This window comes from Ctenopharyngodon idella, chromosome 23, assembly GCF_019924925.1.
Source record: "Ctenopharyngodon idella isolate HZGC_01 chromosome 23, HZGC01, whole genome shotgun sequence".
Classification (NCBI taxonomy): Eukaryota; Metazoa; Chordata; class Actinopteri; order Cypriniformes; family Xenocyprididae; genus Ctenopharyngodon; species Ctenopharyngodon idella.
In genome coordinates this window covers 21,525,188-21,549,399 of record NC_067242.1, presented here as the reverse complement: position 1 = coordinate 21,549,399, position 24,212 = coordinate 21,525,188, and the positions used below count along the sequence as shown (strand labels likewise).

The window sequence follows — 24,212 nt, the reverse complement described above, 5'->3', positions numbered from 1 at the left end:
GATGACTTTGGAAGAATGTGATTTATAGTCACAGTGATGTGTCTGAAGGATACGTCCACCTCTTTGTTCTCTCTATTTTTTTTTTCAGAAAGCTGTTGACATGCTGCTGGATAATGAAGATAAAATATCGGTGAGTTCAGTGCAGTGGCCTGTCTTCTGATTAAACCCTCTCAACTCTCTGTAAAGATGAACATCTGTGTGTTTCTCTCCCTCAGATGGACAAAGTGGTGGAGGAATTAAAAGACAGACCTGAGCTGTTACATGTGGTATGCTAAATATGAGCTGTTTTAATCATGCAGATGTGTTTGAAGGATCCAGAATACAACAGAATATTTGCAGTAGTCAACTTTGGATGCTTAACTTCCTTTTTGCCTGTTTCTCTTCCAGTATTTGCACAAGCTGTTTAAGCGAGACCACCATAAGGGGCAGAAGTACCATGAGAGGCAGATCAGTTTGTATGCTGAGTTTGATCGACCCAACCTACTGCCCTTCCTCAGAGAGAGCATGCACTGTCCGCTAGAGAAGGTCTGTACAAAATCTATGCCACGTTAAACAGGAAATAATACATTAATATTGACTTATTCTTACACTGCCATTCAAAAGTTTGGGGTCAGTAAGATTTAGACAGTAAAGAGATTTAAAATGTTACAAAAAAATATATATTTTCAAATAAATGCTGTTCTTTTGAGCTTTATATTCATCAAAAACAAAAAATCCTGAAAAAATGGTTCACTATTTCCACAAAAATATGAAGCAGCACAACTGTTTTCAACGTTGATAATAATATGAAATGTTTTTTGAGTACCAAATCAGCATATTAGAATGATTTCTGAAGGATCATGTGACACTGAAGACTGGAGTGATGATGCTGAAAATTCAGCTTTACCATCACAGTAATAAAATACATATTTCACAATATTATTATTTTTACTGTAATTTTGACATTAACAATAAAAATCTTACCAACCCCAAACTTTTACTGTAGTGTATGTTTTTGAAGAACAACATTTTTTACACAACATTCAACCAAAAAATGTAATTTACTTGAATTAAATGTGGAATGTGTATATGACCATATTTTACGTCCTTTAATCCTCCTGAATACTTACTAACTATTAATAAGCAGTAATTAGGAGTTTATTGAGGCAAAAGTTATAGTTAATAGTTGGACTCTAATATAAAGTGATAAGAAGTAATATGTATGTATATGTATGTATATTTCTTTTAGCAATATTTAATAAAATATTATGACGGTAATAGTATACATTGACATCACCTTTTCATAATAGGATTGAATGATTTTATGTATGAAATGCATTTTATTTTTTATTTCATTTAAATAAATTAATAGATCTGGACAATAAGCACCACTGCCATTGTCCCAATACATTTGTTCAGGTGAATTCCACCTTAAGCAGTCTTTGAACAGTTGCTCTGTGTCGTCTGTTTCAGGCTCTAGAAATCTGTCAGCAGAGACACTTTGTAGAAGAGACAGTCTTCCTGCTCAGTGAGTGCTGAATCATTGATCTGTGCATTTCTGTCATAGAAATTGAACACATGCTATAGTTCTTTACACTGCCAGTGTGATCCAGTGCAACAGAGAAGTCACTATGTGTAAAATTTCAGTTCCTTTAAATAAAATTTTTCTTCTGACATATGATGTTTTCTCCTCTCAGGTCGTATGGGAAACTGCAGACGTGCCTTACAGATGATCATGGAGGAGCTGGCGGATGTGGACAAGGCCATCGAGTTTGCCAAAGAGCAGGATGACAGAGAACTCTGGGAGGATCTCATCTCTTACTCTATAGACAAACCACGTACGAGAACCCAATCTACAGTAGCTCTTTATGCTTCCTGATGCATGTTTGAGACTACCGTATTAATGATTTTTGTCTTTTTGTTTTCTTCACTCTAGCATTTATCACAGGCCTCTTGAATAACATCGGTACCCATGTGGACCCCATCCTGCTTATTCACCGCATTAAAGAAGGGATGGAGATTCCAAATCTCAGAGACTCTCTGGTCAAAATCCTACAGGACTACAATCTACAGGTGGTTAAACCAACACCATTCAGGCTAGAGTGCAAATATAACTAGATATATTTGCCTGATCGTTTTGTGTTCATGGGATTTGTCCTGTAGATCTTACTGAGAGAGGGCTGTAAGAAGATCCTGGTGGCCGATTCGCTGTCTCTTCTGCAGAGGATGCACAGGACACAGAAGAGAGGAGTGCGGGTGGATGGTAATCAAATATTTTGTCTTCCAGTCAGCTAGGACAAAATCACTCAAATAAGATCGGGTAAAATCAGCAGCTGTTCTGTTCGCTAGAAATGCTAGAAATGCTCTCTTTCTTTCATTTCTCATAGAGGAAAATATCTGTGAATCCTGCCACACTCCTATTCTACCACCAGGTATGCCTTGATCACTTTTTATGTGTCCGTTTGTATACATAAATATATGAAATATACCGTGTGCAGAATTGTTAGGCAAGTTCATTAGGCAAGTTTCTGATCATATTCCAAGCACATTTTACCAATTCCAAACCACATCAATCTTAATAACTACTATTAATTTTGTATTTAATCATTTATAAATTATATATTATTGTTAAGGAAGGCAAGAAATGAAAAACGCCTTATATTCAGGTATGCATAATTATTAGGCAGGTTTTCTTTTACAGCAAAATGAGCCAAAAAAGAGATTTAACCCAGACTGAAAAGTCAAACATTAAATGCCCATGAGAAGAATGCAATACTAATGAAATACTATAAATTGCAAAGTTAAAGCATGACCATTGGACAGTGAAATGCTCATTGGGTCAGCAGGGTCAGACAAAAACAGGCGGAAAAGAAAAGACACATGTTAACTGCAAAAGAATTAAGAATTAAGGTGAAGAATTAAGTGTGAAACCATCAGGAACCCTTTAGTCTCCAGCACCACCATTTTCCAGAACTGCAACCTACCAGGGCTGCGTTCCACTCCAGTTTTAGACACGCACTCCTGAACTTCTCTAAGCACTTCCCTTCGAGGGAATCCCTGTTGCCATTTTGAAGTGCATTCCACTTCGTGAAGTGGATGAGGGAAGTTTATATGGACAGACCCTCGTCCCCTCGATTTTGACAGAGGGAGCGAGTTTACTCTGATGTACATTTCAAGATATTGTGGGTACACTACCACAATTTAACTTGATTGTGATGTCACAGCAGATCACACTTAACTGAAGTGTATGAATTTTTTTTTTTTTTTGGAGAATTAATCACATAATAGTGTATAATATATTAATTATATTGTGATTCATTTGCATAATACTTGTAGTTAATAGTTGGATTCTAATATAAAGTGATAAGAAGTAATATGTGTGTGTATATATATATATATATATATATATATATATATATTGTGTATATATCTGTGAGTTTACAGGGAGTTTATATATCTGGGAGCGAGTTTACTCTGATGTACACTTCAAGATATTGTGGGCACACTCCCACAATTTAACTTGATTGTGACGTCACAGCAGATCGCACTTAACTGAAGTGTTTGAATTTTTTTTTTTTTTTAAATTAATCACATAATAGTGTATAATATATTATGTTGTGATTCATTTGCATAATACTTGTAGCTTCCTTTTGTTCACAGTCAAAGATTATACTACTGATATTTTTTTTTCATTTGTATAATTTTATTTTTCTCAGTTTTCTCTGTTCATATAGGTTACATAGAATTTTATAAATTTTCTCCAACAACTTATAAGCATATAGAATGGTGCATTAAACAAATTCATAAGTACAAAAGGGGTTTAAATAATAAATCAGCTCCATAGTGAATTCTAAGTGATCAAGGGCTTAGTGCGTTTCATTTAAACCTTATGCACGAGTTCCGCCAGTAGTGGGCACTCATGCAATGTAAGCATTCGAGTCTACGAGATGGAGGGAAGTTAGCATGTGAAGAGCATAATAATTTGGAGTGGAGCGCAGCCCTGGAGTCTCCAGAAGTGTAAGGTGTCAGGATCTCAGAGACTTAGGTTAGGTAAAGAATCCTGAAATATGACCCCCACTTAATAAGAATCATAAGCTGAAGTGTTGTAAAATACATGAAGGGCCCTTTATAGGCTTTAGACAGATTGAGAGTGACTCTTGAAGGAGCAGCACCACATCCTCTTGTACCACTGTTTGAAGAATTCATCTTCCAGAATCTGGCAGTAAGGTGTGGGAGTTCATTTTTAGTCCGTCTCCTATCCTGAAAAGTCTGTCTTGCAGATATGGAATAAAAATGATCTTCCAAAACTTACTTCTGGGTCACTGAGAACGAAAATGATGCTTAAAATGGTTGATTGGCTCTAGTTTTCAAGATATGCTATTGGACAGTATATATGACCCTTGGTCGAGGATTAGTAATAAAGGTAAGGGATCTCAGTTTAAACAAGAAATGACTAAAATATGTCTCTGACTGGATTATGAATAAATCTATGACTGGGTTTGGACAGTACTTGCTTTTTAGGCAAAACAATGAATGATGCAATTTGAAGCTGGTATTGTGTCACACATGGATGATGCAATCTTAACAAAGCTTACATCACTCTGCTGAACAAATTGACCTACAGTATCTCACAGAAGTGAGTACACCCCTCACATTTTTGTAAATATTTTATTATATCTTTTCATGTGACAACACTGAAGAAATGACACTTTGCTACAATGTAAAGTAGTGAGTGTACAGCTTGTATAACAGTGTAAATTTGCTGTCCCCTCAAAATAACTCAACACACAGCCATTAATGTCTAAACTGCTGGCCACAAAAGTGAGTACACCCCTGTGAAAATGTCCAAATTGGGCCCAAAGTGTCAATATTTTGTGTGGCCACCATTATTTTCCAGCACTGCCTTAACCCTCTTGGGCATGGAGTTCACCAGAGTTTCACAGGTTGCCACTTCCACACCTCCATGGCGACATCACAGAGCTGGTGGATGTTAGAGACCTTGCGCTCCTCCACCTTCCGTTTGAGGATGCCCCACAGATGCTCAATAGGGTTTAGGTCTGGAGACATTCTTTAGCAAGGCAGTGGTCATCTTGGAGGTGTGTTTGGGGTTGTTATCATGTTGGAATACTGCCCTGCGGCCCAGTCTCCGAAGGGAGGGGATCATGCTCTGCTTCAGTTTGTCACAGTACATGTTGGCATTCATGGTTCCCTCAATGAACTGTAGCTCCCCAGTGCCAGCAGCACTCATGCAGCCCCAGACCATGACACTCCCACCACCATGCTTGACTGTAGGCAAGACACACTTGTCTTTGTACTCCTTACCTGGTTGCCGCCACACATGCTTGACACCATCTGAACCAAATAAGTTTATCTTGGTCTCATCAGACCACAGGACATGGTTCCAGTAATCCATGTCCTTAGTCTACTTGTCTTCAGCAAACTGTTTGCGGGCTTTCTTGTGCATCATCTTTAGAAGAGGGACGACAGCCATGCAGACCAATTTGATGCAGTGTGCGGCGTATGGTCTGAGCACTGAAAGGCTAACCCCCCACCCCTTCAACCTCTGCAGCAATGTTGGCAGCACTCATACTATTTCCCAAACACAACCTCTGGATATGACGCTGAGCACGTACACTCAACTTCTTTGGTCGACCATGGCGAGGCCTGTTCTGAGTGGAACCTGTCCTGTTAAACCGCTGGTCTTGGCCACCGTGCTGCAGCTTAGTTTCAGGGTCTTGGCAATCTTCTTATAGCCTACGCTGTCTTTATGTAGAGCAACAATTCTTTTTTTCAGATCCTCAGAGAGTTCTTTGCCATGAGGTGCCATGTTGAACTTCCAGTGACCAGTATGAGAGAGTGAGAGCGATAACACCAAATTTAACACACCTGCTCCCCATTCACACCTGAGACCTTGTAACACTAACGAGTCACATGACACCGGGGAGAGAAAAAGGCTAATTGGGCCCAATTTGGACATTTTTACTTTACTTTTGTGCCCAGCGGTTTAGACATTAATGGCTGTGTGTTGAGTTATTTTGAGGGGACAGCAAATTTACACTGTTATACAAGCTGTACACTCACTACTTTACATTGTAGCAAAGTGTCATTTCTTCAGTGTTGTCACATGAAAAGATATAATAAAATATTTACAAAAATGTGAGGGGTGTACTCACTTCTGTGAGATACTGTAGAAATCAACTGCAGGGGTGCAAAACTCAGTTCCTAGAGGGCCACATGTTGCTGATTTTTAAAGTGTTAAACAGGATTATACACTGGGTATTATACATTATGTAAATATTATACAGGGTATTATACACAAAATACAAAATGTAAAAATTTAAATATATTGGGAACAGTAGCCAATCAGTTGTTTTAATTCTCATATTTGAATTCAGCACATCAAAATTCATAATAGCACATTTTATCTCTGAAGCAGATGACTTCTAAAAATTGTAGACCAGTGTTATATATATATATATATATATATGTGTTTCATTTAATGTTCAACTTTATTTAATTTTCATGAAAGACAAGTTGTTGTATCTTTAAAATTCATTCAAAATATTTTATATACACCATATACAAATATAAAAATGCAATATACTGTACTTTTCTGCCCAATCATCAATTTCATTCCCAAATTTTGGGTGTCTTCACAAATGTGATAATTTAGTTGGATTTTTTTCAACTTCATTGCTTGACTGACAAACTGTTTGTTTCAGACACGGCTCAAGCATTTGGTGTGGTAGTGTTTCACTGCAGACACATGTTCCACAAGGAGTGTCTGCCATCCCCAGGAACTGTAAGTCTTCTGTAAACTTTACACATTGCTGTATTTTAAAGTCATTGTTTGATTTTTTATAATTCACCTTAATTTGTACAAGACAAGTGGCACTATCACAACATTACTGTGTATGTTTGAGCATCCCGAAAAGTGATAATGGCATTTAATGATGCTACAGATGTAGGAATGACACACTTCACATTTGAAGCCTTTAAAGTGGAGAAATCTTTACTTTTGCAATTTTTTCACCGTAAGTTTTGCATCCTCTCTGACAGGTTCTAGGAACACAGTATTGTAACATCTGCAGTGCAAAGCGGAGAGGCCCAGGCAGTGGCATACTGGAGATGAAGAAATAATCATTCCCACTGCTAGAATTAGTTAAACATTTACCACACACTCAGAAACTGTTACAAATGCAATCATTAAATGCGCTTCCCTTTAGTAACAGTATTTATTAATCCAAGCCTATGATCTTCATGTTAGATTGTGTTTGACAAAAACAGCGCCAATAAAGCACTCCCATAATTCACTTCAGAAGTCTGTTTCAACAATTTTCCAAACAAAAGATGTAGTGCATCATTACTTTTCTCAAGTGTCAAGGTCCACTATGAAAACTAATTACTAATTGTTACCTTTTTTAATTAGATGAATTTAAAATGTTTTTAGCTCTAGTAATTTTTACTGATATCATATACTTTAAATTCAGTGAAATGTTCTTTCACAAATAGTAGCTATTCAGATAATGAAACAACCCAGCAGTTTTTGTCCAGTCAGAAGAACAACATGGTGAGTCTGAGGGGTTTTAATGCATATACAGAATAGCCTGATTCTGATACTTATATGCATACATTTACAGTTTAGCATTGCAAAACAGCTCCACACATAAACTGGAACGCATTTGACACTGCCGAGTATTTAGTAGCAATGACTGCAGCGCACTCTACAGGCCACAGCAAGAAAAATCACAAAAATACACATCAAACCAGAAACATTATGTGAGATTAGAAAGGTTAAGCTTTAATAATGGTTTGTCAATCATCATGGAATCAAATAAAATGAGGAGAGGAACAGGGATGGAAAGGTTAAAGGGACATTGTTAGAGAACATCCATTATTTGCAATATGTCGACAAACTAGCGCATAACTACATTCTCACAGAGGGTTACGGTGGCTTTTTTTTTTTTACTCCTCAGAGTGGTAAGAATCAAATCAAGCAGGCATTTAACTGCAACACGACCAGGAAGTGCCTTCCAGAATGATAATTTTTTTAACACATTCTCTAAATATATTTATATAGATATTTCTCCCCCATCACTTTCATATCTTTATTTTTCCACAGTAAGGCCACTTTAAAAAATAAATTTGAAGACTTGACGCCTCTGTCAACAGATCTCGCAAAAAAGGGGAGGGAAAAAATATTTTCAAGTTTAAGGTTGAAACGTTGAATCGCTCCTCTTTGGCTGGACTGCAGCCAATCTGAGCCCAGGACCTGGTCGACATGGTAACCACAGATATGTAACTGAGGTAGTCTCCCCTCTCTAGTGCCCAAACCGAAAACTCCCAGCTTTATCATCACAATGCAAGGGAAAAAAAAAGAAAAAAAAAAAAAAAAAATCCAAAGGTTCGGGAGCTATACTGATGTAGCGAAAAACAAAAAAAAACCCTCAGCGTTTTTTTTTTTGTTTTTTTGTTTTTTAATTCTCACGCAATGTTTTGAACTCCATCCTCAAAGTGGCTTTTCTCATTTTCTCAGGGTTAGCCGATGTCCAGTGGCTCTGCCGGCCAACCAACCCCATGAGGAAATCCACCGAAATAAACATTTGGTGCCTTGTTCGTTTGATGCAGTATCATTCGTCTTGGTGAACTTGGTGTCATATAAAGCAGAATTTGAAATTCAGTCAGTTCCTGTTGCTGCAGCCCGTCTGAATGCAGTTGATAAGGGAGTGCCTTTATCAGCCGTGTGTGTGTGAGAGGATTTCAATGGCTAAATGTGTCAAAATGCGTTCATTTGTGGATGTTGCTTGACAAGGATTTTTGGGATGTGTGTGTTTGTATGTCATTGTGTGTGAGTGTGTATGGATGGGCACAGGCGTCTCCAGCTCGGTCAGGACTGCATCAGACAGCTGCAGGTCATGTTCCCCCTGCGAGTCTTACAGTACCATTGGCGGTAGGCTTGGGGGGAGGGGGAGATGGCTTTTATTTGTCCCCCAGGATGGCGTACTGATTATCTAACTGTAAATGCTGCATGGATCCCGGGCCTTCCCCTTCTTTGACACGGCTCTTGTGCTTGACCACCTCAAAAGTCTTCTCCATCTCTCTGTCCCTACAACAAGAAAACAGTTTCTCTCAGCACCATTATGCATTATAAGCTAGGTTCAGTTCTATATATACTATGAATCAAAGGCCCTCACAGTCCAAAACAAACCAAGGCACCCCCATAGAGGATAAAATATTTCTTACAGTATTTCTGCCATAATTATAAAAAAAAAAAAAAAAAAAAAAAAAAAAAAAAAACAGCTTTTTAAACTTTTTTAATTATTAAAAAATTATATTTATTTAACTGGACAACCACAATTAATTTAGAAATTTCAGGAGTTTCAAGAACTGTATGTTGAAGGGAGACAAGTTGCCATTTATATTTTTTTTCCATTAAATTTTCTAGCATTTCTAATTCAGATTTTAATTTTAGATTTTAAAATTAAAATCCTGTGGCCCCATTTGGAAGTATGCTAATAAACAGCAATATGTCTATATATGTCAAACAGTATGTAACAAATGTTTCAAATGGTAGTTTACTACATGACCATGTGCAAATTAAAAAAAATATCTAATTAAATGAGCAAGAAATAGTTTGCAATTAGTTTCTCATTATGAAAACATTTTCAATTACTGAAATAATAAAAACTAATAACTGGGGAAAACTGGAACTAAACTGAAATAGATTTACTAAAAATATTCTCATGACTCAAACCAAATTAAAAATGATCAAAATTATTTTACTTTTTGAAAATGCTTTTATATATTTTAAAAAAAAAAAAAAAAAAAAAAAAGTACCTTTACAACACACCCACATTGAAGACACTGCAACAATAAAATGGCTCATCCAATCAGAAATTTCAGAGCTAGCCATTTGATGATGCACATTTTGGCACAGTGTTATTTATATGCTCGTATTTATTCTGAATTAGCTTTTATTTTAATATTTTCAGTTGTCATTTTAATTTTAGAACAAGTTTTGGTAATTTTGTTGTGCGCTTTTGTCTAAAGACCCGTTCACACCAAGAACGATATAACTATATTTGCGTCCACACCAACGAACAATAGCGGTTCGTTTATTCTAAGCTCATGCGCTGCGGTTTCAAAGTGTGTACAACATGTTTTTGCCGTTCTTGTTGCATTTACACGCCTTTAACCAGCAGATGTCCTCAGCATGCTATGTTTCAAGTGAATAGCTAGTGTAATCGATCTAATCTAACAGTGAATTTAGCTGACGAAGTCTTTTTCACTGCAACTTAGGGCTGTACGATTAATCGTAATCGAATTTGCGATTATAACATCGCAAAGGCTGCGATTTTTAATTATATAAATATGTACACAGCATGTTAGTGAAGAGCTGCTCTGTGATCAGTAGTAAATGATGCTCCATCTGAGAGCACTGCATTAGAAAAAGCAACACACGTCAAATATACAAACTTTCCAAACATGAGAAGCCTTTATGAACTTCTTTTCTAACAAAAGACAACATTTAATGTGTTTTTACTCTCAACTGACGTTAGTGAGTTTGGTGTTTGAAATAGCATTTTGATTAGCATTGGATTATAAATATACTTTATTATTACGGAAATACCCGAGAAGGCTTGAAGAAAACATATAAACCATGTATTGTTGTAGTCGTCTGTTTATTTTATTCATGTTTAATCAATCAAAGCGTTTCTACCTTCTTTTTATTCAGTCACAGCAATAGCATGATGCCCATTGGGGATTTCCTGGAACAGCGTTTGTTATATTGCGTATATTTGGAGTATCTGCTCAAGGGCGCCCTCCGGCGTCCAGTATGAAACAGACATGTTTAGCACCAAATAAAGCTCACTCAATCCTATTCAGGGTAAAAATAAGAAAAATAATTCCTCTCTCTAAAGAACTTTGAGGGGAACATATAATCAATATGTTTTTCTCCAGCGTACACAAGTGTACGTACATTGTTTTTTTTTTCCACAGTGGATGCATAAGCAGCACGTAGTTCATATTAAATACATGGACTCCATTTTTGATTTTGCATACCTCCTGACAAAAATAAAGAAATTATTGAGACAGATTTTTATCATAATAATATAATATTTGATAATAAATCCTTAGACCTTTCTAATGATTTATAGACATACTGCTTGTATGTTAACAGGTAACCCCTGTCATACAAGTTTTAGATATTATTTTCTAATTATTATAGTTATATTTATAATTAAATACTAATGCTAAATACTTTAATAATGAAAGTTATTACAACAGTAATATTTCTTATTTGGTTTAATATTTTTATTTAGCAATAATGATAATAATAATAATAATAATAATTAAAATAATTAGCCAAAATAATATTAGCACAAAATTTCAGGCCAAATTGTGCAGCCCTACAAACAAGCCTGGTATTGTTTGTAATTTTTTTTTTTTTTCATTTGTTTTATAAAATCGCATTTTAAATCGCAATTTTAACCAAAAATCGCAATTTGATTTTTTCATCCAAATCGTGCAGCCCTACTGCAACTTCAAAGGTTGCAAGACAATGTTGTCGAACTAGCACTGGATACCTGAGGTAACTTTACTTTACACTGTTTGCTAGCCTGGCATATATCGTTAATACTTCGCCATTTATTCCAAGGGTATGACCAACTGTTTTCCATGTATCTATTTTCTTTAAAGTATCCTTGAAAAGGGGGCTGACTTGTCAAAAAGTGGTGGCTTTTTCTGGACCTTGGTAATTAACTTCTCCGCAATGCCGTCTTCCATTTTATATGCACGAGCCCTTAAATTAGAATGGATTCTGATTGGCTGTCAAGTGTTTTATCATTCAACAGCTGGAAAAAGCTGTTCTGTAAGTGATCCCAAAAATATAGTTTCTCTATATCGTTATAGCTGTTGTGTGGACACAGCTATTCTTTTATATTTACAAAGATTTTAGAATTATATCTTTATCGTTATCTTTTTAGTTATAGTTCTTGATGTGAACGGTTCTTTAAACTAACTTTTCTCCACACTTTCCAATGGCCGGTGACTTAAGAAAATTTACAGGCCATAAATATTTTTTTAATGGTCATGAAAAAAAAAAAAAAAAAAAAGGGCAGTTATGACAACAAAATTTTAGATACCGGTGAAAATTCAGAATTTTCTATTCCAATTTCAATACCACAGCCAAAACTACCAGACTAATATAAATTTAAAATGTTATTTAAGACAAGTAAACAATAAGAACAAATAATCAAATTACAAGAAATAGCACAAATAAATACAACAGAAGAATGATACAAATGAAATAAACAGTGCTTTTCAGGTAGGTCTAACCGTAGTTTTCAGGTACAGAAATTGAAACTGTATAAATTAAACAGATTAATCCTTATTAAAGTTACAAAAGTTATTCAGTCAAGAGCAGTGAGAGTTTTTTAACATTAAAAAGGCAGACAGCAGCAGATATATTAGGCTGTTGTCACTTTAAGGCCTAATGCACGGATCCAATATACTGATAAATTCTGTACACGTACACGTGTTTGCTAGGATACTCACAGAGACGGGACTTTTACATAATTTTCTGTGAATATGTCCATTCAAGCACAAGAAAACATGAAAGAGAGCTCAATTTAGTATTTGCACACTGTCTGAGATTTGGCTTTCTGGGCATGTGCTTCAAATGTTTAAACTTCTCCCACAGAGCATGAGTTGAATTGAGTTCCCTTTCTCATCTTCTTGTGCTTGTATATTGAATATATAAATTGGCAAGGCTTAAACTTTTGTGACAATGCAGCACTATTTTTCTGTTTAATATTTATATTTTATTTCAGATTTATTGAAATTAAAAACTTTAATATTTTTAGTTTTAGTTAACAATAACAACACTGTTTTAGCATTGTTCCATGCACAGAAAATCTACACACTGTACAGTACAAACACTGCAGAAAAAGTATGAGTAGCATGACAGTATGCCATTCCTAACATACTCTGGAAAAACAAGGAAGTAAGTTAAAGGTACTGATTAAGCAATGATCAGCGCACAGGCTTTTTAAGAGGAGCTCAGTGACTGCTTACTTGCGAGTCTCCACGTGTCTGGCTGTGGAGAGGAGAGAGGGGAACTGGGTGTCGCTGAAGATCTCTGGAGGCCCTTGAGTTGGAGCTCTTTTAGTAGAGGTTAACCGGGCCCCTGGGGGACGATACACGCCAGGTGCTTTGGGCTCAGGAACCTCAACTTCCTCTACTAACATAAAATGAGACAGATTATTATTAAGAACTAATCTCAACTAATACTTCCATTAGTTGGCTATTCATACTAATGCTGCAGACTCACCCGGAGCAGCTGAAGGGGGGGCGCCTGATTTATTCCAGGGTCCAGAGACTTTATCACCACTGACCAGGATGATCTCACCATCCTCGCCCACTTCCTCCTTCTCATACTCTTCATCCTCCTTCTCATCACTGTCAGACAGACAAGCATAAAAAATAAAAATAAAAAAAAAAGTGTACTTCAACAAAGATGTGCTGTAATGTGTCAATGTTTAAATGAATTTAGAGTGCTTTGATACATTTGTGTAAGCTGAAAACCAAGGGCAAAGATTAGTTGCTGAAAAAGCGATTTCCGAAACTGCTAAAAAAAAAAAAAAAAACCCATCAGGGCGACCATAGAAAGCACCAATGACTTCCCGAGCTGTTGAAGACTAAGCTGTATTTACCTCAAGTCCAAAAAAAAAAAAAAAAAAAAAAAACTAAAAAAAAAACTACAGAGAATATTTTGATATTTTGAATATAAAATGACCATGCAAACAGCATAATATATATATGAAATTCATTAGATAATGTTAGCTCTTCACACCTCATCTGCATGGCCTGGAGTCTGAGTCCAGTGTAGTCCACCTCCTTCTGCTCAAAGTCCTTCCATTCCTCATCCTCCTGGAGAGACAGATCAAGAGAAAGATAGATGACACTTGTGAAACTACTTCATTGAAGCCTATTTGAGTTTGTGGTTACCAGCACAATAATGAATTCAGATTTTTTTTGGAGAAAGGAAGGAAGCCGAAAGCATCTCACTTGCAACTTTGTGGCTGTTTTCATCTAAACACAGAAAACTTATGTGTTTTGGCTGTTCATTTACACAACAATGGCATTTTGGGGGCCTAAAAATGCAAACGGGTTTCAAAGTGCAAGTTTTTTAAAACGATACCGTTATCATCTTAGTGTAAACTACAAAAATGTGAATTTGTGAAAACGGCAACGTCATGTGCATGCATATTACGTGTTCAGTCTATAGTTGCGTAGTGTTTCTTTACAAGTGACAACGCCAACTACTGGCCTGGCATGCATAATACAGCATTTTTAATCGTTTTCATGGATCCGTATGAATGGGGATCGTTTTGAAAACACTGTCGCCTGTATGTAAAAAATGCAAAGGAAAAACTTTTCCAATTTTAGTACATTGTTGTCATGTAAACATACCCTTAAAGGCACAATATGTAATTTTCACCACTAGAGGTCGCTTATTCAGCTTTTTCTCGAATCATGGGAGTTGTTGTCTTCACATCTACAGCCGTCTCGGGCAGAAATCATTCATGGATGAGCTAATGTATTACAGATTTATTAACATTACTGTAGTAATGAAGTAGGGTGGGGCAAAGTTCTTATAATGCTACTCTGTGCGTTCGCTTGGCGGCTACTATGAGACACTTGTTGCACATAGTAAACCACTGTAAATCAAGACGTGATTTAAACAATAAGACTTACTGTTTTGAGCTATATAACAATGATTATTTCTGTCGATGTATCCAAATATTTGCTCACCTGTCTAATAAAACACAAAGCGTCTTCGGTGTTTCCATGGTTTACAAAATAAAACCCGAAATCGAAGGTAACGCAGGTATGATGTCATTAATTTCTCCTGATTTAAGCATTCTTGAAAACATTTGGGATAATGTAAGTACACAAGTCAACAAAATATGTAACACTGTTTTAGTGGTTTTTGGATATTTTAATTAAAAAAAAAAAATCATACATTTACAATTAAAGGCACAATATGCAAGTCGAATATACTGCCTAAATATGAAAGGGCAAAATTATAACAGAATTTAAAACTACATTTGTATTAACTCAGGGCTAAAGACTAACTTTTTTTTTTACTAGGAGCACTGTAGCCCCTTACTGAAAATTTTAGGAGCACAAGCAGAAAATTTAGGGGCACACCTAAAAATCGACGTGCAATGCAAGTATTCACATTTAGAGCTTTGAAGTTCCAGAAAAAGTTGTGTGAAGCTCTTGAAAGTCCTTAAAGTGCTTGAATTTCACTCTCAAAATGTTGTACGAACCTTAAAAAGGATAATGTAAAAACATTTGACTATTTCTGCCACAATACCATGGTTAAAGTTAGTGTAACTACATAAAATCCATGGTGAACGTTGGTGATTTGTGGACTGAAAAGCCTTCTATAACTTGTTCATTCATGGCACAATGTTTTTCCTGGTTTCCAAGTTTGATCTGATATGGTTTATAACAGAATTCTGTACTGAATTTGAATGCTTCTCAATAGAGCTCACAGCAATGTTATTAATTCTATGGTGAATTTAAATGCTTTCTCACTGGATCTCGGTGTAGTAACGGTGTTGTGTGATCAGATCGGCTTGCGAATACCTGTTCTGAGCTCGCGCCGCGTTTTCTATTATTGGTCCGAGTTGATGAACGTTCCACAGTGCGCATCTCAAACGAGTAGCTTTCATTAGCCGTTCAGGGTTTCTCATATGCTACAGAAATGGCAGCTCTTATTAGTTTGGCAACATGGTGGTAGCACCAGTGTGACCTCTAACAAAATTTAGTCACACCGGCAAAAACAGGTAAAGGTCTTGATGGGAGGTGCGACTAATTTCAGCGAATCGAATCTATCGAACCATTCGTTATCATTAAACATTGCATCATCATATAATCACATCTCTGACATCCATTATATGCATTAAAGTCGTCATGAAATGAAAGTTCCCTGTTGTAACGTATATCCATGTGAAATTAAGTCACATTCGAGTGCATGGAGCCATATGGGGGAACATATTGAGGTTTATTACTTTTTTAGGGTGTCAGTTTGTTGCAGTTATGATTCAGCTCATAAAAATGAAGACATTTAGCTGTTATTGCATTAAACAATCAAAATAGAAACATTTTTGTAATCAGTTTGTTTTTCACTCCACAAGTCATATCTTCAGTAGTCAAATTCTCTCAAAAGCTCCAGAGTTGCAGTGCATGTCAGTCCCTCCAGGATTTTGCGATTGCAGAATTGAATGCAAAATCAAGCAAACTCTTCTATTTTCGAAGGAGCTTGCAATTTTTCTAAATTTCTGCAGATTTCCCAAAGATTTTGGGCCCAGACACGTCGTGTGACGTCATCACAATATACATCTAACCAAAGCCTACTCTGAAGTAGGCTACGTGCATTGAACTTGAATCGATCGCTAAACTTCTGTTTGCGCCGTTGCTTCAGCAATGCATCTGTCACTATCAGTCAGTCAACCACCGCAACCCCGCTGTAAGTGCACATGCTCTCTGGCAGATTCGTCTGGCAGATTAACATGCTGCTTCTTTTCTATACAATATGGTAGGAAGAATTATTTAGTAGCATTAAATAAACAAAATGAAATGTGTATATGAAGACATTATAGGTGACAAGATGATTGACAGGCCAGTTTACAGTGACAGGATGATGATGTCTAGGCGACAGAATGTTCTGTTAATGTCACAATGAAACAGTAGTGACAGATCTTTTCTTTCATGTTGTGATGTACATATGAGTGGAACAGATTATCGAAAAAGGGCGAGGTCTTGGTTTCTCTCGATCTGTTGTTAACTGGATTTTGAGAAGTGGAAAAGCTTGCAGGGGTAGGTTTAAAGTCAGCATGAAACGGAAGTTGCTATAGTGTTTTCTTCGCTATTGTGACAGAGTGAAACGACTTCTTACACACAAAAAAAAAAAAAAAAAAAAATGAAAGTTGGGTGGGGCTTGATTTTGTCCATCAGGAATTAATTGGAAAGTCGGATCGTTTGCAATTGCTGCAATCTCATATGAGTGACAAGGTTGTCCCGACAAAAGATGTCAAGAGTTTACAAGATCACATAAATGATCACATAAATGAGTAATGATGTGCACAGATAAATCACTAATAATAAACTGCAATATTCCATACAAATTTTAATTTTATGGTGACTTTAAGCAGACTAAATGATTGGATAAGTCCTGCATGAGACACCAGAGTCTATATTTTCATAAAAAAAGGTCCAGTTATGACATTTTTATTAAACATTAAGAGGTCAAAAAATTCTTTGAAAAATGTAACATGCATACATTTATTGATCACATAAAATATATAACATGCATTTAAAAAACAGATAGGGTGAATTTCCATTTCATGCCCACTTAAAAAGACACAATTATGACGGGGTAGTAGGCCTCAAAATGTGCCTACTCTTCTGCTACACACCCAAAAGTATGTACTTTTTCCTTCCCAAGAGTACAGACTTTTAGGGCACAATGTAAGTAGGCAAAATGGGATGCAGCACAACTGACTTACAATATTTCTGCATTAGAATATGAAAAGTGCAGGATTTAATTAAAGCGATCTGATGTCATTGTAAAAGTACAACAGCATCGTTCATTAGCATGTAGCTATTATGTACTGGGGAAAAAAAAAAAAAAAAAAAAAAGAGAATATGGTGGCGTTGAAGGACAGTTACAGGATCAGTTATAAAACCCATGCAGACTGACAGAAGATTTATTCCCCATGGAATGAAATGTCAGTATGATGTCATATCACCCAATATACGTCACTTAAGACACGATCAAAGGCGACATCTATTTAAGGGCAAAATTAAAGGCATAGTTTAGTCAAAAACGACAATTCTGTCATCATTTACATACCCTCATGTTGCTCCATTCCAATTTGAAATGCAAGGCAGAATGAATGAATGACAGTACTAGTCACTATTCACTTAAATTGTAATAAAAGAAAAAAGATTCAACGAAAGTAAATGATGACTGAGGCTTTCAAACTTCTAACGTACTATTCCGCCAAAAATAATCTAACTTTGTTTTTTATTTTTTAAGAGTCAGGAAAGTCAAACTGAGGATGATGACAGAAAGTGATTTTAAAGTTAATTGTAAATTTAAGCAACCTAATAGCGGTCAGAATCACAAATAGATGATAGCTCCAACACAATATTACAGTAACTTTCACTTTATACAGAAAACATTTAACCTTTGTAAGTGTTATTTGGCTGTCACAAAACAGACCAAATTACTTAGACCAAATTGCGCAAAACCGAGTGAACTGCCTGCTTAAACCGCATTGCTCAACGTTTCAAGCGCGTTTAGACCGTTCACTTGCCTTTTATACAAGGCAGGCAGCTCACTGGGTTTTGTGACGCAGCCGGTGTGTTTTTTGACTCTGCAATACCTTCTCCATCTGCGCGTCCTGATTCTCACTCTTCGTCGACTTCTCCTTTTCCTTTTTGGTCTTTTTCACCAACATTACAGCACCTCCTGTCGCCTGCTCCTTTCCCTTGCCCTTCTCCTTCTTTTTCTTCTTGTCGCGCTTTGCGAAGAAGTCATCCAGACTCTTCTCCACGCCGGCTGGAGCCACATCCGCCATCTTATCCACAAATTTCCTTCACTAAACGCTAAAAAAGCTCAGAAATAATCAGATCAGCGTCTGAAACGACAGCAAACGAGCCCTTGCGTGCGTGTCTGTCCGATAATCCGTATGTTTCATGTGTATCCGCAGGTTAACGGTGTGCTGAGAGCAACATAACACTCACCAGCTGAAAGTGTGACACACACTCGCCCAATGCACCGGATAGTGTTGCTTCCGATCTGACCCGGATGGGAAAGCAGCTTTGTGTTTGACAGTTCTGCTATCCAATCGCTGAGCGACAATGTTCGTTTTCGACCAATCACATCGCAAGGTGATAATTCTGCACAGTGATTTCGCCAGATTGTGCAACTATTTTGTTAGTAGTTATACAACACTTGTGGAGTAATTTGGTTAACAAATTAAAGAACACATATTTCTACTGATAAATTTACATATGTAGTGCCGTTTAATATTGCAAAAATAAAAAAATAAAATAAAAATAAAAACCCGACCGTACAAAAGAGGCACAGTTGCAGAAATATTACTCAACTCAACCTTTATTTATAGAGCACATTTAAAAACAACAGGAGTTGAATCCAAGTGTTTTGCAATACACATAATACTCTATAATACCAATGAATACCTAACCATAAAAAATCATACATTTATATTTAAAATTTAGTCAAAAGATAAACATCGAAAAACATTTTAATAAAAGTTAAAAATCATCGAGCGACGAGGCTTTTTAAAGTGGACTGAGGCATTTAACATCCTTCTGCGTGCCCCCTCTCTTCCACTTAGATTGCAGTCTTACATATTTTCCAGTAAGGGACCATTTTTGATTTTCAGGTGCAAAAATATATTTTAAGGCAAAAAGGCAAAGTATATTAAGGCAAAGTTTTTCTAACCCTAGAAAAAAAAAAAAGTAAAAATTAGTATTTTTAAATATTAAACTAAAAAAACGCCAGAAGGTGGCGGTAAGTGTCTTAATGAGTGAGTGATCATCGTGTTGCTTGGAGACGCACAAAAGTTCTGCTGTGGCTTTCATTGGAGCTATTATTTCGTTGCAAAATAGAGCAAACAATACTGACACACACTGTGTTTAAAATGTACATATTTTTGTTTGTTGAACTGTTAAAAATCAATTTGCAATTGTGTGGATATTCGGGGAAAACTGCATTCTCGCTCGTATAATATTCGGGGGAAATTGCATTCTCGCTCGTATAATTTACTATCAACATTAAAAACTCGAACTCACACGGTATGTTTTTGTATCGAAGAGAGTCGAGTCTTAAAGGCCTACTTAAGTGCCTTGGAACCACAGACTGTAAGTAAAGATAGACGACGCGACGCCGCTTCCTTCCATTGTAATGAACTGAATGTAAAACGTACGACGATCACGTCAGTTTGGAGCCTGGGCATGCGCAGAAGGAATCGTCAGTGGAGCCCGGAGGCGGAGTCGCGAGGCGTTTCTCAATGTCAAGGATACTTCCTTGGCAGGACTGGTCCTTCCAAGTCACTTCCTTCAGAGGCTAGGCGAGGCTCCTCTTTAGCATTCGGAGAACACGTAAATGGAACAGACTAGCAAGTGCACCTCATTGCGTCATTACGTCAGTGAAAAGGCAACCAAGCTAACAATTGTTAAATGACGGTCCGGTTCAGTTAGCCATCAATAACGTAATTTGTATTCGTATAATTTATAATATCAATACGGTAATAATTTGTACTGGCATTTAAACGTTAAACTTTATTTATCTGACATATTTACTACAGTTATAACAAATGTTTGGTAACGTTGGGACATTTTTTTTTACATTTTTTGAACAAGATCGCAAAGCTGCGCGCATAGGATTGTGGGTGATTTGAGAGCGCGAAGGCTACACATATGCATCCTGTATATGGGATATTTTTCAAACGAAGGACTCAGTCCTTGTTTGAAATTCCGAGGATCCTTGACATTGGAACAGTCCTTCGACAGATGTCGATGACGTAGCATCCTTGAAATTCTGGTTTCCGAGGATCCTTCCTTGACATTGAGAAACGCCTGCGGTATCAAACTTCCGCCCAGACGACTGCATCATCATTGATGTAGCTATTTTAAATAGGCTATATAAATTATAGGCTACACAATTTAAAATTCTACCTATAAAATAGGCTATTCTGTTTCTAGAGCAATAATATTTTTGAAACAGCAAATTCAGTAGATAAACTCAATATAATATGCCACTAGAAACAACTCTAAAATGTCAGAAACGGTCCTGCCATTTTAAATCAAGTTCAACTAACCTTACAGGAGATCGATTGCTGTAGACAGTGCTCTATAATTAATTGGAGTAGGCTATCATTAGTTTTGTCCTGCTAATTATTATTTTATATCCATAAAAATAATTAGTAACTGCCAGATAACGATCACCTGCTTTTTCCTGTCATGGCTAACGTTAGGCGTGCTAACTAACATTTATTAATTAGCATATAAACCCCACATTTAACCTTACCGAAAAAAGCTCAGTGATCCATCAGATCCTGTAGGTCGGTTAGTACAGTTTACTGCTGAACAACTCATTTTGTCAGTGTGAAATAACACAGAAATCGAAAATTAATAGTTAGTTATATATCTTCAATCTCCCCTCGAAGCTCCGACAATCCTCAGAGAAGCTGTCAATCACAACTGTCAATCATGATGACGCCCCGTTTCTATAGCATCAAATTGCTAGCTAAAATCAGACTTATCACAAAAACGAACAATTGAATTTATATCAGCGTGATAACAACTACCTTAAATGACCAAGACCATCTTTCGGAAAATTTTATTTGAAGCATAATTTATTTTTTTATTTTGACTCAAGTCCCGTTCGTTTGCATGGAGAGGGCGAGGTTTATGACCTGTACTGCATCCAGCCACTAGTGGGTGATCAAAGAGCCCACAGCTTCACTTTTCAGGACGTATGAGGCACACCCGCTTGGAACACACTGGCTGTGTCCAAAATCGCCCCCTATACCCTTATATAGGGCACTATTTGAGGGGACAGCCATTTGTAGTGGTGTCCAAAACCATAGTGGACGATGCACCGCAATAACGAGTGTACAACCGATGCACGCTCAACGGCTAGAGAATACCCATAATGCACTGTGAGAGTCGCGCGCTGAATGAATTCCCGCGTCTCGCCAGGAGATGGTGCCCGCAGCTGAATCAATCATCCATTCATTTTCCAAACCGCGCTGGTCCAGCATTATCATACAGGTATAAATTCCTTTTTAATTAATCATTAAATCATTTAAAAGGTTTGAACATGCTAGTTCAACATAAATATTCATTACTACTGGAGCTGCCAGTTTGCTACATTTCAAAAGATTATTAAACAGTAGCACAAACTATGCGAAATCGGCAGCCCTTCCGGTGCACTCAGTGTCCGAATTCATATTTCGGACTAATGTAGGGAATAGTGAATGAGGGTGTAGGGGGCGATTTTGAACACAGCAGCAGTTTGGTTAGTATTGAATGAAACAGGAAGACAGGGCGGGATATATCTAGAAGCCCCTCCCCCTTTTCAAAATAGCCAATAGCGATAACCTAGATCACAGCTCGGCCAGAGCTGTTAAGCTTGTAAAACCCAATTTTCCTCAATCTCTAACTGTTTCTCTTCCATATTGCTTTGCTAGAAATATATAGCATTGATTGTAGAATTCAAATGTGTCCGAATGTTTTGTGGTCTGTGCCTACTCGTGTATGATCTGCTCTGTGTTCTCGTGTCTCTGGGAGCAGACCAGTGTTGCCAACTGCTTTCGATTGAAAGTAGCTAAAACTGGTATCTAAATGTCATTAGATGAATCTAGATAAGGTTTGTCCAAGAAGTTGCTAGATTTGTCCCTAAACATTTGAAAAAAGTCTCAAAAGGGGCAGGGAAGTCACTAAATCTAGTGACAAAATCCCTAAATTGGCAACACTGGAGCAGACTGTGCTCATGCTGCGGCGGTTTACGTGACACTAACCCGAAAACGGATGTCATTCGCATCAATGGAAAACATATTTACACTGTCTGAATCGTTCCCTATCCTCTATATAGTGCACTATGTGCCATTCACCATATAGAAACTAGAAAACGTGTTAACAAATGACCGATTTCGGCCACAGCTTCAGCGTCTGTTTATAGTGTAGCATGGGGCGGGACTTCAGATTCTAGAGAGCATTTGATTGGACAGAGGATTTTATGAGAAGCTGAAGTCCACGGTGATGTCATGCAAATCCGTGATCCATTTTAGAGGAAATGAGAGACTGTAAGTTTTGAATGCTTATATCTCCTAAATGTGAATTTTGTCATTGTTTTGGAACACACCAGCTTATTAATAACCTTAAGGCTAACATATTCATACTAAAAGCTAAAAAACTTAAATTTTGATTTCAGGGGGACTTTAAATCGATTTCTATGCACTGTCTGTGTCTATATTTGCTCTTCATGTTAGTGAGTGCTAAAATCCCACTTTTACAGTCGAGAATAGCAGTAATGTAGTGCAATTTGCTAAAAGGCAGCATGCAGCAGTTAGTTTTGACCCCAAAAGATGAAGTAATTGGATTGGATGTCATGTATTTGACCTTTTACGGCTGTACTATTTTCCTGTTTTTACACTAAGGGGCATTTTTGCCTGCTATACATGCTCTGCTTTAATGTTATTTTAAGGTGGGGTAAAATTAAATGAACGCCAAAATCAGCGAAATGATCACCCTTCAATTTATAGCAACAATGAGGGATTTCCAACAGAAGTTGGTCAGATGACCTAGGTGCTCTCGTAGGAAAGTTAGGGACAAGACCTGATAAAGCTTTATAAACATAAAGCAACATTTTAAAATCTATTCTCCATTTTATGGGAAGCCAGTGTAGGGATGCTAATACTGGTAAAATGTGATAACTCCTTCTAGACCAGGGGTGGGCAAACTCAGTCCCGGAGGGCCGCTGTCCATGAGTTTTGCTCCAACCCTAATTAAACACACCTGAACCAGCTAATCAAGGTATTCAGGACAGAGATTGTATATTATAGGGAGATGAGAGGGTCTGTATCTCTTACCATTGGAGGAAGCGTAACGGCTAACTTAATCACGTGCGGCACCTCTTAGCCTATTGTGTAATGGCAGTGACATCAGTGCCTGCCGTTCAAAACTCCTTCCCTGCATACTGCCACAGCCGGAGCCTTAGCATTAGCTGTTACGTTTTTTTGGCTAAAGGTTGCAGGCTTGCCTTCCAGTGGCTTTTACAAAACATCTATTTTTCTATCTGTTAAACAGTAATGCGGCACATTTGCTGTTGGTAATGCTGTAAATGGTCCTACCTGTCCCAACATTCCCTAGTCTGCCTTCTCTTAAAAAAAATACACTTTTATCAAGCTAAAATCTATATATAGTTCCCAACGAAAGTATTGTTTAGTGTAAAACATGCTGAAGATCAGCGAATAGGCTGTCGATTAATTAAATGATTAGCTATTTCCCCACAAAAGCTGTTTAATCAGCATAGTGAAACCTCTCATCCATTGACATCCATTCAAAAAACGGCCTCTGGTCTCCTTCCCTGCATACCGCCAGAGGCGGAGCGTTAGCATTAG

The 24,212-nt window shown here is 37.1% G+C and overlaps 2 protein-coding genes across 3 annotated transcripts in view; one reads left to right on the top strand and one right to left on the bottom strand.

The window, feature by feature from the left end:
- Nucleotides 1-7,292, top strand: part of vps41 (VPS41 subunit of HOPS complex) — a 37,480-nt gene extending 30,188 nt beyond the window's left edge. Inside the window, exons 20-29 of the mRNA XM_051882395.1 lie at nt 89-130; nt 216-266; nt 388-525; nt 1,453-1,507; nt 1,677-1,817; nt 1,916-2,052; nt 2,143-2,242; nt 2,367-2,411; nt 6,702-6,781; nt 7,039-7,292. Of these exons, the coding sequence (XP_051738355.1) occupies nt 89-130; nt 216-266; nt 388-525; nt 1,453-1,507; nt 1,677-1,817; nt 1,916-2,052; nt 2,143-2,242; nt 2,367-2,411; nt 6,702-6,781; nt 7,039-7,119 (870 nt within the window). The 3' untranslated portion in view covers nt 7,120-7,292. The remainder of the gene's footprint in view (nt 1-88; nt 131-215; nt 267-387; nt 526-1,452; nt 1,508-1,676; nt 1,818-1,915; nt 2,053-2,142; nt 2,243-2,366; nt 2,412-6,701; nt 6,782-7,038) is intronic.
- A 258-nt stretch (nt 7,293-7,550) lies between these two features.
- Nucleotides 7,551-18,864, bottom strand: cdv3 (carnitine deficiency-associated gene expressed in ventricle 3). 2 transcript variants are annotated; one of them, XM_051882403.1, is made up of 5 exons: nt 18,444-18,864; nt 13,835-13,911; nt 13,313-13,440; nt 13,057-13,219; nt 7,551-9,085 (listed from the first exon to the last, which is right to left on the bottom strand). In XM_051882403.1, the coding sequence occupies exons 1-5, from the start codon at nt 18,636-18,638 to the stop codon at nt 8,959-8,961; spliced, it is 690 nt and encodes a 229-aa protein (XP_051738363.1). In that variant the 5' UTR covers nt 18,639-18,864; the 3' UTR covers nt 7,551-8,958. The 2 variants fall into 2 exon arrangements, with proteins under 2 accessions (XP_051738363.1, XP_051738362.1); XM_051882402.1 differs by having other exon boundaries at nt 13,057-13,222; nt 18,444-18,863.
- Between the last annotated feature and the right edge of the window lie 5,348 nt (nt 18,865-24,212).

Excerpts from the sequence above, each read along its gene's own strand:
- cdv3 (XM_051882402.1), bottom strand. The coding sequence starts at position 18,638 with ATGGCGGATGTGGCTCCAGCCGGCGTGGAGAAGAGTCTGGATGACTTC. Across the intron at positions 13,441-13,834 it reads CTCCAGGCCATGCAGATGAG|TGATGAGAAGGAGGATGAAG; the intron begins GTGTGAAGAGCT and ends TCTGTCTGACAG. Across the intron at positions 13,223-13,312 it reads CCCCCCTTCAGCTGCTCCGG|TAGAGGAAGTTGAGGTTCCT; the intron begins GTGAGTCTGCAG and ends ATTTTATGTTAG.